This window comes from Podarcis vaucheri (genome assembly GCF_965113315.1).
Source record: "Podarcis vaucheri genome assembly, chromosome: 13".
NCBI classification, from domain to species: domain Eukaryota; kingdom Metazoa; phylum Chordata; class Lepidosauria; order Squamata; family Lacertidae; genus Podarcis; species Podarcis vaucheri.
Window position 1 is genome coordinate 21,745,247 of NC_138751.1, and position 15,301 is coordinate 21,760,547.

Below are 15,301 nucleotides of genomic sequence, written 5' to 3' on the forward strand. Positions count from 1 at the left end.
AGATCAGGATTCAAATCCCCACTCACCCATGAAGCTCATTCAGTGTTTACAAACAATACCTTTACATTTTTATTTATTTCTTAAAGAGCTCAAGTTGTTCAAAAATGTACCTTTGCATTAAGGACTCAACCTGACCCCTCAATAATTGTGATCCTATGTATTCTTGACTCAGGAGTAAGTCTTAGTGGACATATTTCTAAGGAGACATGCAGAGGAGCAGACTGCATATTTCCTAATAGACACTGTGCTAGAAGCATAGCCAGGTGAAGAAGAAAAAAGAAAGGACAGTAATCCTCTCTAATGAGAAGCTACACCTGCCAATACTCTCTTTTCTTATATGGACAGCCAACTCAAGGTCCCTCAGCCCTACTGAGCTCCTGGGTGCCTCCATCCTTGGTTGCCATGGAGGCTGATAGAGGAAGACAGGGAGCCCAGCAGCAGGTGGAGCCAAAGACAGGCAGAGCCAACTAAATATGGTTTTGTCCCAATTCTGGTACTTGCCAATATGGAGAAGGAAGCCAACAGCCAATGGGCCGGATTTAGTGTTAAGGAAGGGTGGATCCACATCGCGCACCCAATACACATCACCCCGGGGGTGCTGCCGTATTCCCTTCACAGAGCCACAGTTTTCAGCGCCCTTAGGGAACTACAGTCCCCAGGGCTCCTTATGTAAAACCATCAGGGGCTTGAAATGTATGGTTTCTGGCATAGCTCAGTCGGTATAGCACGAGACTCTTAATCGCAGGGTCGTGGGTTTGACCCCCACGTTGAGCAAAAAGATCCCCTGCATTGTTGCTGAGGGCTGGACTAGATGACTCTGGGGGTCCCTCCCAACTCTACCATTCCTTGGTTCTAAAGCAGGGCAGCGGCTGCCCCGTCGCCCTGATGGCGCAGGGCTCCATTCATACCCCAGACGACCCCGCGGTGAAGAAACGGCTCCTGCATCTATAACAGCTGCAGAGGAATTCCACTCGTGTCTTTTGAGTCCCACTTCCACGCGGGAAAGATTAAAACCTTCCTTAATAAAACAGCGCAACACCCAAATTCTTCCCCTGCCACAAGCCACGCCTGCGCGCCGCTCTCTCTCGCGCGGCCATGGCACACTCTCGAGCGGTTGCAAAAGGAGACAGGAGCCCTTCCATCTTTTCGGACTCGTCGTCTGGTTGCTATGGCTACCGCCCTTTAGCGAGGCCCTAAAGCCGCCATGTTTGTTGGGGGCAAACTACCCGAGCCTCATTTAATGTTGCACACACGCGATGAAAGACTGCCTGGTCCAGACTGCGACGCTAATAACCCCACATTTTATGTCATTCTGGGGAGCGCCTGAAAGGCAAAACACACGGAAGCTATTTCAGAATCCCCCAAAGTAGAAATAGAAAAAAACCCGCACCTCTCCACCCCCCACCCCGGCCATAGAAACAAGCAGGGTGGAAATCGGCTTGCCTCCCCCCCCCCCCGCCCCGCATCAAAGCGCCGGGCGCGTGTGGGAGGGAAGAAAACGGGAAAACGTTATATTAAAACATCAACGTCAGGGGCTGGGCTTGAAGCGGCTTGAGAGGCGGAACGAACGTTTGTGGGTTGCGTTGCTGGGCGGAGGGGGAAGAAAGGGACCCCACAAGAAGAAAGGAGGAGGCGTTAACAAGTTGGAGCGGAGGAAGATGGCGGGGCTCTCCGTGCGGGATCCCGCCGTGGACCGGTCCCTGCGCTCCGTTTTCGGTGAGGGCGGAGCGGGCGCGGGAAGAGCACCCCGCTCAACCCCCACTTTGGCAAAGGCGGGGGAAAGTAGGTGGGGGGGAGGAAAGGGTAGGAGAGAGAGAGAGAAGGCGGAAAGGGGGCGGGGGAAGGGGAAGGAAAGGAAAGGAAAGGAAAGGTAGAAGTGGAGGAAGGAAGGAAGGTAGGGATGGGAGAGGGAGGGAAGGGAGATTAGGAGGTATAGCGAGGAAGTTTGGGGTGGGAAGAGCAGTGGCTGCTCTGGCTCTTTCCCACCTCCCCTTTACCTCCGACTCCATGGAGAGACTACGTGCACAGCGCTGTTCTGTCAACTCTAGTCCAGCTTTGCCAGAGTTGGTGCCTTTCAAACATTTTGGACATTAGCTCCCGATACAAATCCCTAGGCATTATAAGGGAAACTGTGTTTGCCTCATAGCACATAGTTTTGCCAGAGTTGTGCTGCCTGAAAAGACTACCCAACCTGCCATTTCAAGCTGTGCATTGCAGTGGGAGATCAGTAGTCATGGGCAATCTTTGTTCCAAGGATGCTTCCAAAGACTCTCTTAAGTTTCCCTTGTACACTGCTATTGAAAGAAACAGTAGAACTAATGAGCTTAGTTCCTTGTTGTTGATTATCATTCCCTCACGTATGCTGTTCTCCATGTGCTTAGCAAATATTGTAAAGTATGTGTTGGGATGGCCTACCGTTTGCTTGCTAGGTCATTGCCTTCAAATGCATACATATTCTAACGCCTCTTGCCTAAAATTGAGAGTAAACTTTGTAAAAGCTGGGCAGTAACACGAGATGATCTAGTGCCCAGGGTCTAATTTGGGTTTCTTACTCTTTGCTGGAGGATTGGTTCTGAATAAAATACTTCAAAACTCTGCTTAATCAGTGCCTTCAGTAATTGAGACTGGGAAACAAATAACCAACACTAAAACCATTTTCCATTTCCAAATTCCTGATGGAAGATGTATGCCTTGACCTATGTTTGAAAAGATGTCCCACTTATTCCAGTAATGCTGCTGGTGCTCACAATCTGTTCCCATCTCTCCAATAGTGGGGAACATCCCATATGAAGCCACAGAAGAGCAGTTAAAGGACATTTTCTCAGAGGTTGGGCCTGTCGTCAGTTTCCGGTGAGACATATGCCTGTTAGGATTTCCTGAATCAGAGAAGCTGAGTCTGAAGAGCTGAGAAAGCTGGATGAGGATGTGGCATGGGTGGTGGTGGTAGTAGATACCAGAGGATCTTAAGTCATGGGTGGGGAATCTTGGCTAAGAAATTTAACTGAGAAGTATTAAGCACTTTGTATGCAGAAGATCCCACCTTCAGTCTTTTGCACTTCTCAGTCCAACCTGCCTCACATTGTTGTGAAGATAAAATGGGTGGGTTGGGGTGGCTATGTATACCAACCTGAACTCCGTGAAAGAAAGGTGGGATATAAATATTACAAACCTCCAATAAAATGTTAAGGTAGCACAGGGATGAGGAATCTGTGGTGCTCCAGAAGTCATTGGACTCATATCTCCCATTTGCCACAATCCCAGTGGTCAGAGAGGATGAACGTTGCCGTCCAAGAACATTCAGAGGGCAACAGGTTCCCTGTCCTTGAGATATCATATACGGGGGAAAGCTTTTGTCTCTTTGAGACCCTGGAGAGATGCTGCCAGTAGATAATACTGAACCGGATAGACAAATAATCTAACCTGATTTAAGGTAGTTTCCTATATAGTAGGACAGTATATAGCCAGTTAGCCCAACTGCAGTGCCCCTGATCCCCAGCTTTCACAAAACCCTTTCCCCTCCCTCTCATGCCTTTCTGCTCATTACAGTTTGTTTTCTGTGCTTGTTGGCTAGATTGGTGTATGACCGAGAGACGGGCAAACCAAAAGGTTATGGCTTTTGTGAATATCAAGACCAGGAGACGGCACTCAGTGCCATGCGGAATCTGAATGGACGTGAGTTCAGTGGGAGAGCCCTGCGTGTGGACAACGCAGCCAGCGAGAAGAACAAAGAGGAGCTGAAGAGTGAGTCTGAAGGCCTTGTGGAAGGTGGGAGGGTGGGGAGGCAGCAGCTGCCATGCGCTGCCAGTCAAGGTGTGCATGACAAGATGAAGATCTCTGGTTCTAACCCAATCTTCTCTACTAGGCCTGGGCACTGGGGCCCCCATCATTGAGTCGCCCTACGGAGACCCTGTGAACCCTGAAGATGCTCCCGAGTCCATCAGCAGGGCTGTTGCCAGCCTCCCACCAGAGCAGATGTTTGAACTGATGAAGCAGATGAAGGTCAGTGGACAGTATGGCAGAGAGCAGTCAAGCCAAGTGTTTAACAGCTCACCTGGTAGCAGCCGTAAGTGGCTAGGAAGTCCATGTAGGCTAGTCTTTCCTCTCCAGTCCACACCCATTTCTCACTCTAGCTGCAAAGAGAAGCTTATTTCGCCACAACTAGCACAGAAGCCAAAACAGTCTTACGTAGGCATGGTGCAGCACTCAATATCGACTCCAAACTTCCGCTTGATAAAAAAAATGCTTGGTTGGTTTTAACTGCGCTGCTGAGAGGCTCACCCATAGTTTGCATTTCCATAGTGGTTGCAGAGGAGAAGAATTCCCTGTGGCTACCAGAGATCTGAAATAGTTTTCTACATCTTCTCTCTAGAGTTTGTGTGTTTCTAATTGTGAACTGTCCTGAGATCTTTTGATGAAGAGCAGTTTGTAATTATTATTATCAGCCTGGACTGGGGAGAAATGCTCTATGCCCCCCCAAATATTGCTGAACTACAGCTCTCCATCATCCCTGCCCCATTGGCTGTGCTTGCTAGGGCTGATGAGAGTTGGAGTTTAGCCACATTGGGAGGGCCAGAGGTTCTCCACACCTGCTTTAAAAGCTGGGGGATTTCAGTCCAGCTGCCCTGTGTGCTTTCCCATCCTTTCTCTTTCTCCAGCTCTGTGTCCAGAACAGTCCTCAGGAGGCTCGGAGCATGTTGCTGCAGAACCCTCAGCTTGCCTACGCCCTGCTGCAGGCCCAGGTGGTGATGCGGATTGTGGATCCGGAGATCGCTCTGGTATGCTTGCGACATCTCTTGCCTTGGGGAAGCGGGGTGGGGAGTGGGATGTTGCCCCCGAGGTGGGGCCATGTGTTTCTGCAACATGAACACTTCATAGGCTTTACTCTGCCATTTCCCTTCCCTAGAAAATCTTGCATCGGCAGACAAGCGTCCCAGCTCTGATTCCAAGCGGCCTGCAAGCGGGTCCAGGACAAGGGCCGGGGCCTGGGCCTGGGCAAGGTCCCGGGCCTGGGCCTGGGCCTGGACCAGGGCCTGGGCCTGGGCCTGGTCCAAATGCACAGATGAACCAGCCAAACGTCCCCTCCTCCCAGCCACAACCAATAGTAAGAGTTTGTTGCTTTGATTAGAATCTTCTCCCTTGCTCTGTGGGCTGAGTTTTATTTCCCAGTTGTAAATGATATGCTAGTTGTCTATGTCACAATCTGTTCATGTCCTTTCCTATTTGTTGTTTTTATGATGGTTTTAGTTAAACCTTTATTGAACATGAATATATATCCGTTATAAATAATTTGATAAATTTCATAGTTTGTATTAGTCCTTTATTAGTAGCTATATTCGTTGCATTAGCATTTAAATGGGTTAATAAAGTAGGGACCAACTTAGGACCAGAAATCAATTGCCCACCTGAGTGAGAATAAGGCCTCACAATCTGTTTTCATTCCCTCTTTCCAAGCAGGGGGGTATGCATGTCAATGGAGCCCCCCCTATGATGCAGCCACCCATGCAGGGAGGAGTGCCAGCCCCAGGGCAAATGCCAAGCTCTGGCCCCGGCCCCTTGGCTCCTGGAGGTGAGTTCTTCTCTGTGGGGGGGTGGGGGGTGTCTTTCCCAACATCTGTAATTGATTTGGCAGTCATAATTTTTGACTCTGGGTCTCTGGGTTCCAGGGATAAGGAGATATAGGAAACCTCAGGGCAGGAAAGGGCTGAATTTGGCCACACATGGCAAGTGGAATCAAGGAGGGCAACATTGGAAGACTATAATCCTTTGCACACATAACTCTGGGTCAGCACCAGTGAATGTCGAACATCTTTCTTAAGAAACATGCATAGCGTTAAGTGGTTTAGCCAGGTTGAAAATTGAGATAATTGGTGTTGATAATATTTCGTGATCTGATGATAGCAATACAATTTGTTTATTTTCATTTTTTAACATTTAAAAAACCCCTTTTTTCTTGGTTTTATTTTATTTATCTTTGTCTTTTGTGTGCCTTGCTGGGCTTTCACTTTGCTGTTTTAAATCAGCTTTTTATTTAACAACTCATCTGACAACGCAGGCATTCAAGAATTCCATGCGAGGGAGCAAGAGAGCCAGCGGAGGAGGGATGGGTTGCTCACATCCTCCCTCCTGCAGCCCACTTCTGTGCTAGGTATGGGAGAAGGAAAGCCTTTCCTTCTTTCCTCATCCAGCATGGAAACACAGGCTTCTGGTCTGATAGTGGACTAGTAAACATAAATAAATTGCAGGGTACTTGTTGGCTTGTTTGCAAGACTGGTTTTGAATCCCTGAGTCTCCCAGCACACCCTCATAATCAACCCAGTGCCTCCTTTGCTTAACACGGCTCTTTTTCTCCCCAGGTGGCATGCCAGGGGGTGGCCCGATGCTCTTGGAACGTGGTCAAGGTAAAGCATATGGCTGCCTTCTGTCACTTAGCCAGCAGAGGGCGTTACTCCTTGAAATGCTTCCCACTCCCTCCTTTTTCTTTCATACAAAGTTAATGGGCTTGCTTTGTTCTGGTGGTGGAGGCCAAGGGGTTTGTGTGTGTGTGTAGATGTTGCTGCATGTTTGTTATTCCACCTGGTTGCACTGAAATGTACCTCTGGTTCTGCAGCAAGTAACAAAACATCCTTTTGGAATTGCCTTTTTGAGCCAGCCTGCAAATCCCATTTTAGCCCTGAAGCTCCAACCTCCAGGTGCTCCCAGAAGCTCATGGAGCTGATGGACAAGTCTGTTTTTTGCATTTATTTATTACTTTTTCCTGTCAGGTCCCAGGGGCAAGTTGTAGTATTATTCTCAGTAATAACTGGCTGAGGAGGAGAGACCAATAGCCCAGCTCTGAGTTCAGTGGAGCTTATTCTCAATAAGCCATGCAAAGGATGGCATCTTTAGTGAGCTTTGTTGCTAAATGGGGGGACGGGGTTTGTACCTGTGTTTCTCATGCTCAAAGAGTCCCCATTCACATTTGTTGTATAGCCTTTTTTTTGGCCTGATTCACACATAATGCTAAGCCATAGTTTACTGTGTGTGTTGTGTGTGAACCCTGTCCAGAAGCTGAGCGATAGTTTCTTCACTGTCAACAAACCACTATCTGGAGCTATGGTTTGTTTTAAACTATGACTTGGTGTTATGTATGAACCCAGCACACTTCCTCCTGGGTGGCTGATGCAGATCACCACCAGAAAGGAGGTCCAGATAAACACTGAAGGATCAATGGATGCCCCGAGTCAAGGGAGAGAATGGGACAATTTCTTTCATGTGCTTCTCCTTAGAGTCTTGTTATTGTTTGCAGCTATGTGGCCCCTAATGTCAGTAGCACTGAGAACTATATCAAACTTTTACGTATAGTTATTCCGAGTCCAAAGATCAACATAAAATGACCAGGGGGGAAATGCACAAAAGTCTACTTTTCAATTGGAATAAAAAGCTACCATGCATGAAGACTTTCAAGAAACAGAAACGCAAAGCATTACGTTGGCTGCTGTAATCAGGAAAACTTCTACAACCATACTTTAAAGCTTGCAAAAGTTAAAATACTTAGCCACCTGGGTAGGCTTATCTAAACAAGAACGTTTTAGCAGGCGTGGAAAAGAGGTCAGTGAAGGCCTAGTGGCTTGACATCGGTAGGCAGGGAATTCCAAAGTGTAGGCGCAGCCACACTATGGAATCATATTCTGAGGGAGTGGTCCCTCCCTTCATTTAAAGGGAAGCGTCTCCAGAGCTGTGCCAGAAGAAGAGGAAGGGGCACTCTAGGCAGGTGTGCGTCTATGCACACGCAGATGCAGCAAGTGCACCTCCTGTTGATGTGTCTGCTCTTTCTCCCTCTCTTCCTGCTGCCGGGCCAGGGAACCTGCAGCTCTCTCCCGTGGGACCTGCCAGGCCTTCCTCTATTGAGCGAGTACAAGGTACCTGTAGTTGCGGTTGGCTCCCCTTGTTCATTGCATGCCCTGGGGGGAGTATGCAAGACAAGGCCTCTGCTTACTTTGGGGGTGTAGGCCACATGGCTCAGAGAGTGGTGTGGGACATGCTGCCGTGGGGAGAGGGAGAAACACCATCTTTGTGTAAGGAGGCTCCCTGTTGCAGGTTCGTTTGATCACCCGGCCTCCTGTTGTGAACAAAGACTTGGGGTGGCAACACAAGTGTTGAGTATGTGGCAGCTAATTCAAAGCCTGGAGCTTTTGAAATTAACCCATCTCTCTGTGCATACCTGCCCTCTGTGAAGCCTGACTTTCCCCCCTCTTCCTTCTCAAAGTGAGGCTGATGCTCACAAAGTGGAATCACACTTCTCTCCCATGATTTTAATTCCCCCTGCCGTCTGCCTTCCCAACAGTGCCCATGCCGGATCCACGGGCCCCCATGCAGCGTGGCCCAATGCCAGCTAGTGGTCCACCACCCCGAGGCCTTCTGGGAGACGCCCCAAATGATCCACGTGGGGGAACTCTGCTGTCAGTCACTGGAGAAGTGGAACCCAGGTAGGCAGAATGGCCTAGAACTTCTAAAGTGGGTGTTAATAATAATGGTAGGCTATTGGTAGCCCAGACTGCTTGCATTAATGCTAAAAATACAACTAGGAAGCAACTGTGTCTCTTCCTCTGGAGTCCTGGGGACTTGCCCCAAGGGGAAGCTGTAGTCCTGGTGGTTTGTTGCAGGTCTGTCTGAGTTGCGCCACTGTATTGCAAGTGGGAACTCTCACAAAAGAAACAGGAAGGTAGCAAGGCTGGAACTCTTCTGCCGGCCATCTTCTTTTATGTGTGCAGAATGTTGTTTTGTTGCAGTGCATATATTTTTTTGTAATGCAATAACATTTGAGCCTCCTACTTGCCTCTTGGAAGGGGGTGAAGTCCAGGCAGAGATTGTCTCACCTTGTTTGCTGTGTGAGAAGAATGGAAACTGGGTTTTGATGTCTTTTCTCCTCCTCCACCCCCTCCCTTCCCATCCTCTTCTGCAGGGGTTACCTTGGGCCATCGCACCAGGGGCCTCCTCACCAGGGTCCCCCCATGCACCACATGGCTGGTCATGACAATCGTGGACCGCCCCCCCACGAAATGAGAGGTGGGCCAATGGGAGAACCGAGGCCTTTGATGGGAGAGCCACGAGGTCCCATGATGGACACCCGAGGTGAGAGACGGTTTCAGGGTCAAATGAAAAGGGATGTGTATTTAATGCCAGCGGTATAAATCCCAGAACAGTAAAGGATCCCTCAGGGAAGTGATATATGAAATGAATATCAGTTAGTGTTTTTTCCCCTTTGTAACAGATGCAGATAATAAAATAACTCGTACAATAAACCACACAATAACGAATAGAAATAATTATACAAGTATACCATGTTCTAGAAGATCAAATTGTATCCTCGCCCCAAAGCAAAACTTCCCCGGCTACAAACCCTATAGGCTACAAACACGCACAAAATCAAGCCACGAAAATGTTAAAAATCAAACTGGTACAATCAGTTATTTAATTCCCCCCTAACTTGGGCAAGTAACACCCAGGTTTGCTTCTCCGTCTATCAGATGTCTTAAGTTTGATGGTCTTCAATGCAGGTGGAAGAGATCCGAGAGGAATGGAGCCCCGAGGCATGGATGGCAGGGGCATGGAACCCCGAGGGATGGAGCCCAGGGGAATGGAGCCCAGAGTGATGGATGCCAGGGGCATGGAACCCCGAGGGATGGAGCCCAGAGGAATGGAGCCCAGAGTGATGGAAATGAGGGGCATGGAGCCCAGAGGAATGGAATCTCGGGGCATGGAGCCTCGTGGGATGGAGCCCAGAGGCATGGAACCTCCTCGGGGCATGGAGCCCAGGGGGATGGAGCCCCCCAGAGGCATGGAACCACCCAGGGGAATGGAGCCACCCAGGGGAATGGAGCCACCCAGGGGGATGGAACCCAGAGGCATGGACTCTAGGGGCCCTGGCCCCAATCCAAGGGGTCCAATGACTGGAGGCATTCAAGGCCCTGGACCTCTTAGCATGGCATCCACTGTCTCGCAGGGGCCTCGACAGGTATGTGGGGCAACCATGGTCTGTTGCATTTTCACTGAGGGTCCTTGTTGCCAGTGCAAGGACAGCCTCACTTAGTCATGCCAGCCAATTGGCATAACAATCCAATCTCCAAATGGAGGTGGAAGAGGGAGGGAGGAATCTTCAACTTGAATGCTCCCCCTAGTTGCTTCCTGACCAAAGGCTAGAAGCGGCTTCAGGGTTGACTGATCGCTTAGATAAAACTCTAGATCAGGGTTTCCCAAACCTGGGTTGCCAGCTGTTTTTGGACTACAACTCCCATCACCCCTAGCTAGTAGGACCAGCAGTCAGGGCTGATGGGAACTGTAGTCCAAAAACCGCTGGAGACCCAAGTTTGGGAAACCGTGCTCTAGAGCAACGATGGGGAACTTGCGCCCCTCCTGAGATTGCTGGACTCCAGCTCTCATCAGCCCCAGCAAAGTTTGATCGGTGATTACTAGATTCATAGTCCAGCAACATTTGAAGGTGGGGAGTTGTGTCACAGGTTCCCAACCCCTGTGCTGGATGGAAAGGCAAACACTCTGGCCGGCCCTGTGCCTTTGCAGCAGAGAACAATTCCTAGTGCAAAGCTCAGAACCCAGTAGTATGAGAGATCATTAGAGAGAGCTGAGTCCTTAGCTGGGGAGCTGACTGTGGAAATTAGGGATTCTCTCCTAATACTCTACCAAGCTTTTCCTAACAGTTATACTTAATCCTTTCTAAGTCGTTTGCTGGGAAATCCATGCATTGGGGAAGGGAGCAGGAGTGGTGATCTATTTCTTTTGAAGTTGTGGTCGGAAATTATATTGGCTGTGGTTGGTGAATTGCTACCGGCCACGTCCCCATGTGCTTTTCTAATCAAAGGCTTGCTGTCTTACTTTTCCCATGGTTCCCCCCACCCCCCAGCTCAGTGTTCAGAGGTAGTGCAGCTAGTAGGACCTGGAGCTCCTTTCAGAGACCCTGTGAATGTTATCCATTTGCATCCATGTGACCAAGGAGGGGGCAATACGTTTTCAGAAATCATTCTTTGTGTTCACAGGTGCCTAATATGCCTGCCGCAGCAATGCAGGCCGGAGGCATGCCAGGACCAAGCGTACAAGCAGCTGGCCAGCCTGGAGGGTTCAGTCCTGGCCAAAACCAGGTAACACCCCAGGATCATGAAAAGGTAAGCCAAACATTGTTGTCTTCTTTGAGTTCTCCATTAAAGAGGCAAGCAGTAGCGGTCAGCAGGAAAGGGTGGCAGCGCTTACATGACCTTCCATCACAGGGGAGGTCAGCGTAGTTCAGATGCACTGGTGGAGCCAATCCTGCACTCCCACCAGTGTGCCTCCACCTCATCACCCCTTCCTCCTAGGACTCCCCAGTAGCACCAGTGGCAAGAGGCCAGGAAAGTGCTGCTGGCCACTGTTGGAGGCAAAATTGGTGGTAGTAGGAGCAAGGTGTTTTCAGTGGTGGCTTCAAGGCTCTGGAATGAGAAATTGTTGTAGAGTGCATCCCTCAACTTACAACACAATGTGCTTTGCAGATCTTTTCAAACTAGCTTTTGGCATGTAATATGCTGCCCGTGTGTGGTTATTAGATTTTTTTTTATTTTTTAGTGTAATTCAATTTCCAAATCCTTTCTAGGAAAAAAACAACAATTGGTCTGAATACACCCTTTTCAGTTTTTATCATCTCTTCATAGGCCGCACTCATCATGCAGGTCCTCCAGCTGACGGCAGACCAGATAGCTATGTTGCCTCCAGAGCAAAGGCAGAGCATCCTGATCCTGAAAGAGCAGATACAGAAGTCCACCAGCGCCCCTTGATCTGCACTCTCTGGGTAAGAGGGGAGCTGAGAAATGGTTGTTCAGCAGTCAGATTAAATAAAAAACAATGAATATTTGGTGTTATGTTGGAGGGGATGCCAGGAAACCTGGAATTATGATCACATGTGGTGGGGGTGTAAATATGTACAATTTTTCTGGCAAAGGGTGTTTAAGGAGATAACAGAAATCATTGAGTTAAAGCCAGGCATCCCTAAGCTTCGGCCCTCCAGATGTTTTGGACTACAATTCCCATCATTCCTTACCACTGGTCCTGTTAGCTAGGGATCATGGGAGTTGTAGGTCAAAACATCTGGAGGGTCGCAGGTTGGGGATGCCTGGGTTAAAGCTGACTGAAAGTCCAGAGTTGGCATTATTATCAATTTACGATGGGGTGGAAGGTTCGCAGGCTATGAAGGACTTGCTCACAAATTTATTGATAGCTTCATGAATTATGATAGCTAAAAAGTAGAAGGGGCAAGCAGAATATAAAATGGGAGAATGGTATAAAGAGGTGTGGAATATAGCTATTAATGATAAATTAACATGTGCCATTAAGATAAGATGGGGAATACACAGGAAAAATTATTTTGAGGAGATATGGAAGGTGTTTGTAGAATTTGTAGTGTTAAAACGGAAAGGGGTCAAACCATCGCAAGAGGTGTTGAAATTTTGGGAGGTTGGATAGTAACAATGGTATGGTCTCGGTGGTGGGGTGCGCATTTTATTCATGATCATTACTTTGTCAATTCATGATCATTACTTTGTTTCCAGTGCTGCGCTCTCCTGTCAAAGCCCACCAAAATAAAGGGAGGTGTGCAAGCACCCCTGCTCTCATCTTCTCCCGACCATTTCCATGGTTCTTGCACAGGAGAAGGTCTTGGAGCATTGTGCCTTTTGGGGGGGGGTGGTTGGGCCCACAATCCTAGATTTTTATGAAGGAACAGCAAAGAGGCACAGTTATTTAATATGACTCTGCCGCAGCAGCGTGTTTCTGTTGCACTTCTGCAGGAGCTTTCATATGGGGGAAACCATGCTGGAAAAGCCCAAGGAAAATGATGGCAGGCACGGAATAGAGGCATGCTGGCTGTAAAAGATCTGGTGGAGAGTCTAGCCAGCAGCCTGAGCAGAAGCAAGGCACCACCCCTGACTTCAGGCAGCTGCAAACCAATGCATGCCCAGACTTTTTCACAACCTTCTAGGCCCCGGCACCTCTCAGCACTCAATAGTGCCTAATTGCACTGATGTCCTTCACAAACTTTTGCCAAGTTCTCTGCAGTTTTAACTCTTGCCCCTTGTTCCACCAGTTCTGAGTAGGCTGAAAAGCTGTTTCCCCGTCTGCTTTCAGGGATCCACCCGAAATCCCCATTTAGGTGCTTTTCTGCAGGGGATTGGTGTGATGGGAGCACAGTCCCTCTTCTTAACAGAATCCTCTTTGTTGTCTTAGGTTTGGAAAGTTGCCTAAGATATGTTGAAAATGGCGCTGAAGACTACTTGGATGCCCTTTCTTTTCCTGAGCCTAGAGCAGAATTTTATTTCAATTTATCTTGTTCTGTTCTTCCCCTTGTTCTGTTTACTTCCAGATTAAAAACTTGTCCTGGATTTGAGTGAAACCCCCATGGCTTTATTGTACAACTGCATTGCACTCACTTCATCAGTCTCTTCTCCCTGTTTCTTGCAGGGCAAAGATCAGCTTTGGTCTTCACAAAGCCATTCTTTCTCTTTTTTATAGTGTATTTATTGGTTTTCATAAACATGGGAAAATACAAAAACAATAAAAAATGAAATATGCTTTGGGGGGGAGAGAGAAACAACATAGATTACAAAAAGACAAGGAGTTGCCAAAATATTTTCATTCCAGAATAGATGCTCTGTTGATGCATATGTATTGAAGGCAGATGATAACATGTGTTTTTTTTTGTCATTATGTAAGAAATAAAAAATTCAGATAATTCTTCACATTGTCTGTAGTCTTGTTTTCCTTCTAGCTTGCGAGATCCATTCTGTGAAAAGCTTTCTAGTAAAGGATTTCCAGTTCTCAGAAATGACCAGTCTGGCTGCAGTCACAAAGTGCACAACAATAATCTTGGAAGGTGTTTATAACAGTTGAATTGAGCCAGAGCAGCCTGTTTTGGATCAAGTGATATGTCATATTTTGCAATATTAACAATGTCAAAAAAGAATTTTTAAAAGCATAAGGACATTCCCACCATATATGGGCAGTATTGGCCTGGGTTTGGACATCCCTTCCATCCCTTTTATCACTTCCTCTTCCCAAAATTCTGCACAGTATGCCACTTATGAATAAGTTTCAGCATAATTTCTTTTACGAATAAAAAGAGGGGTTTCACAATTGGAGATACCCACATAACATACCTCCCCCCCCAATCAATAATGTTTAAATCAGCCTCCCAGCATTTCCTCAAGTCACCAGTGGTGTAAGACAGAATCTTACATGGTTTAGAGCAGAGCTTGCCAAACTTCTCATGTTGGTGACACACTTTTTAGACATGTATCGCTTCGCAAAATGGTAATTCAGTTTTGCATCATTTCGAAACACAGTAATTTAGTTTTACTAGGAAACTGGGAATTAAACTAACCCCTTTCCAGCCCCAGGAGGAGCATGGGAAACATTCACGTGACACACAGTTTGGAAAGCTCTCATTGTTAAAAATTAAAATGAGAGTTTCAGTTGCGTGACTTGATCTCAGGATGATTTATTAAATAAAGAACCTGGTGTATAAAGAACCAATTAGGTGGAATAGGCAGAACGTTTCTCTGGATGGCATCTGATAAAGGAGTTGCTCCTCTATAAAACTATTTAATGGTAAAACCCAGCTTTCCCGCTGTCAAACATTTTGCATAACTTGTGAAACAAGTGATGGTCTAGCAAAGGTGTCATCGGAGACACTGGAGGAGCAGGTGTCTTGGCCCAGTATCTCCAAAGAGACCTACCCTGTTTCAGGAAAGAGTTGGATAAAGAATCCCATGAAATCACACTCCTCTATATCAATCTATTGCATCATCCACCCTGCACTAGATTAATATTCTCCCATGGTGGTTTAACCACCAAAGTAAAAGCTAATCCAAACAAGAAACACAGCACTTCTGGAAAAGGGAACTTTTTACAGCCTGCTGAGAGAACTTTGTTCCGTGACTCCTGAGAATGCTATATTGTGCACTCATTCTCTCTTAATATGGCATGCTATTAAGAGGACGTTATCGGGGCTGGTGAACGCCCACTTCTTCCATACACTACTTTTGTGAATTCGAATGGGTCCTATTTACTGAGGCCCAGGAGCTCAGGTGAGAGATGGATGAGAAGCCCATAAACATGGAGGGGAGGGGGAAACAGAGACCAAAACATGTAGCTGATGCTTGAGGATGTTTATAAAAGCAGGCTTCCCTGTACCCAGAATCAATGGCCCCTTTTTAAGACTTGTGCGGAGGTTTCCCATTCTTTTAATGAATGCACATAGAGCAAAGCCTGCCCAACATGGGTGCCA

The 15,301-nt window shown here is 47.6% G+C and overlaps 1 protein-coding gene across 3 annotated transcripts; it reads left to right on the forward strand.

Annotated features, from left to right (window-relative positions):
- The first annotated feature begins 1,557 nt into the window (after positions 1-1,557).
- Positions 1,558-13,754, forward strand: LOC309516659 (cleavage stimulation factor subunit 2-like). 3 transcript variants are annotated; one of them, XM_082195425.1, is made up of 15 exons: positions 1,558-1,716; positions 2,772-2,850; positions 3,572-3,741; positions 3,863-3,999; positions 4,656-4,775; positions 4,904-5,101; positions 5,452-5,566; positions 6,354-6,398; positions 7,839-7,898; positions 8,324-8,465; positions 8,942-9,111; positions 9,537-9,994; positions 11,031-11,156; positions 11,676-11,812; positions 13,243-13,754. In XM_082195425.1, the coding sequence occupies exons 1-14, from the start codon at positions 1,659-1,661 to the stop codon at positions 11,796-11,798; spliced, it is 2,001 nt and encodes a 666-aa protein (XP_082051551.1). In that variant the 5' UTR covers positions 1,558-1,658; the 3' UTR covers positions 11,799-11,812; positions 13,243-13,754. The 3 variants fall into 3 exon arrangements, with proteins under 3 accessions (XP_082051551.1, XP_082051552.1, XP_082051553.1); XM_082195426.1 differs by having other exon boundaries at positions 5,455-5,566; XM_082195427.1 differs by lacking the exon at positions 7,839-7,898.
- The last annotated feature ends 1,547 nt before the right edge of the window (positions 13,755-15,301 follow it).

Coding starts and splice junctions, on each gene's coding strand:
- LOC309516659 (XM_082195425.1), top strand. CDS start 1,659: ATGGCGGGGCTCTCCGTGCGGGATCCCGCCGTGGACCGGTCCCTGCGC. Junction 1,717..2,771: donor GTCCCTGCGCTCCGTTTTCG/GTGAGGGCGGAG, acceptor TCTCTCCAATAG/TGGGGAACATCCCATATGAA. Junction 6,399..7,838: donor GCTCTTGGAACGTGGTCAAG/GTAAAGCATATG, acceptor CTGCCGGGCCAG/GGAACCTGCAGCTCTCTCCC.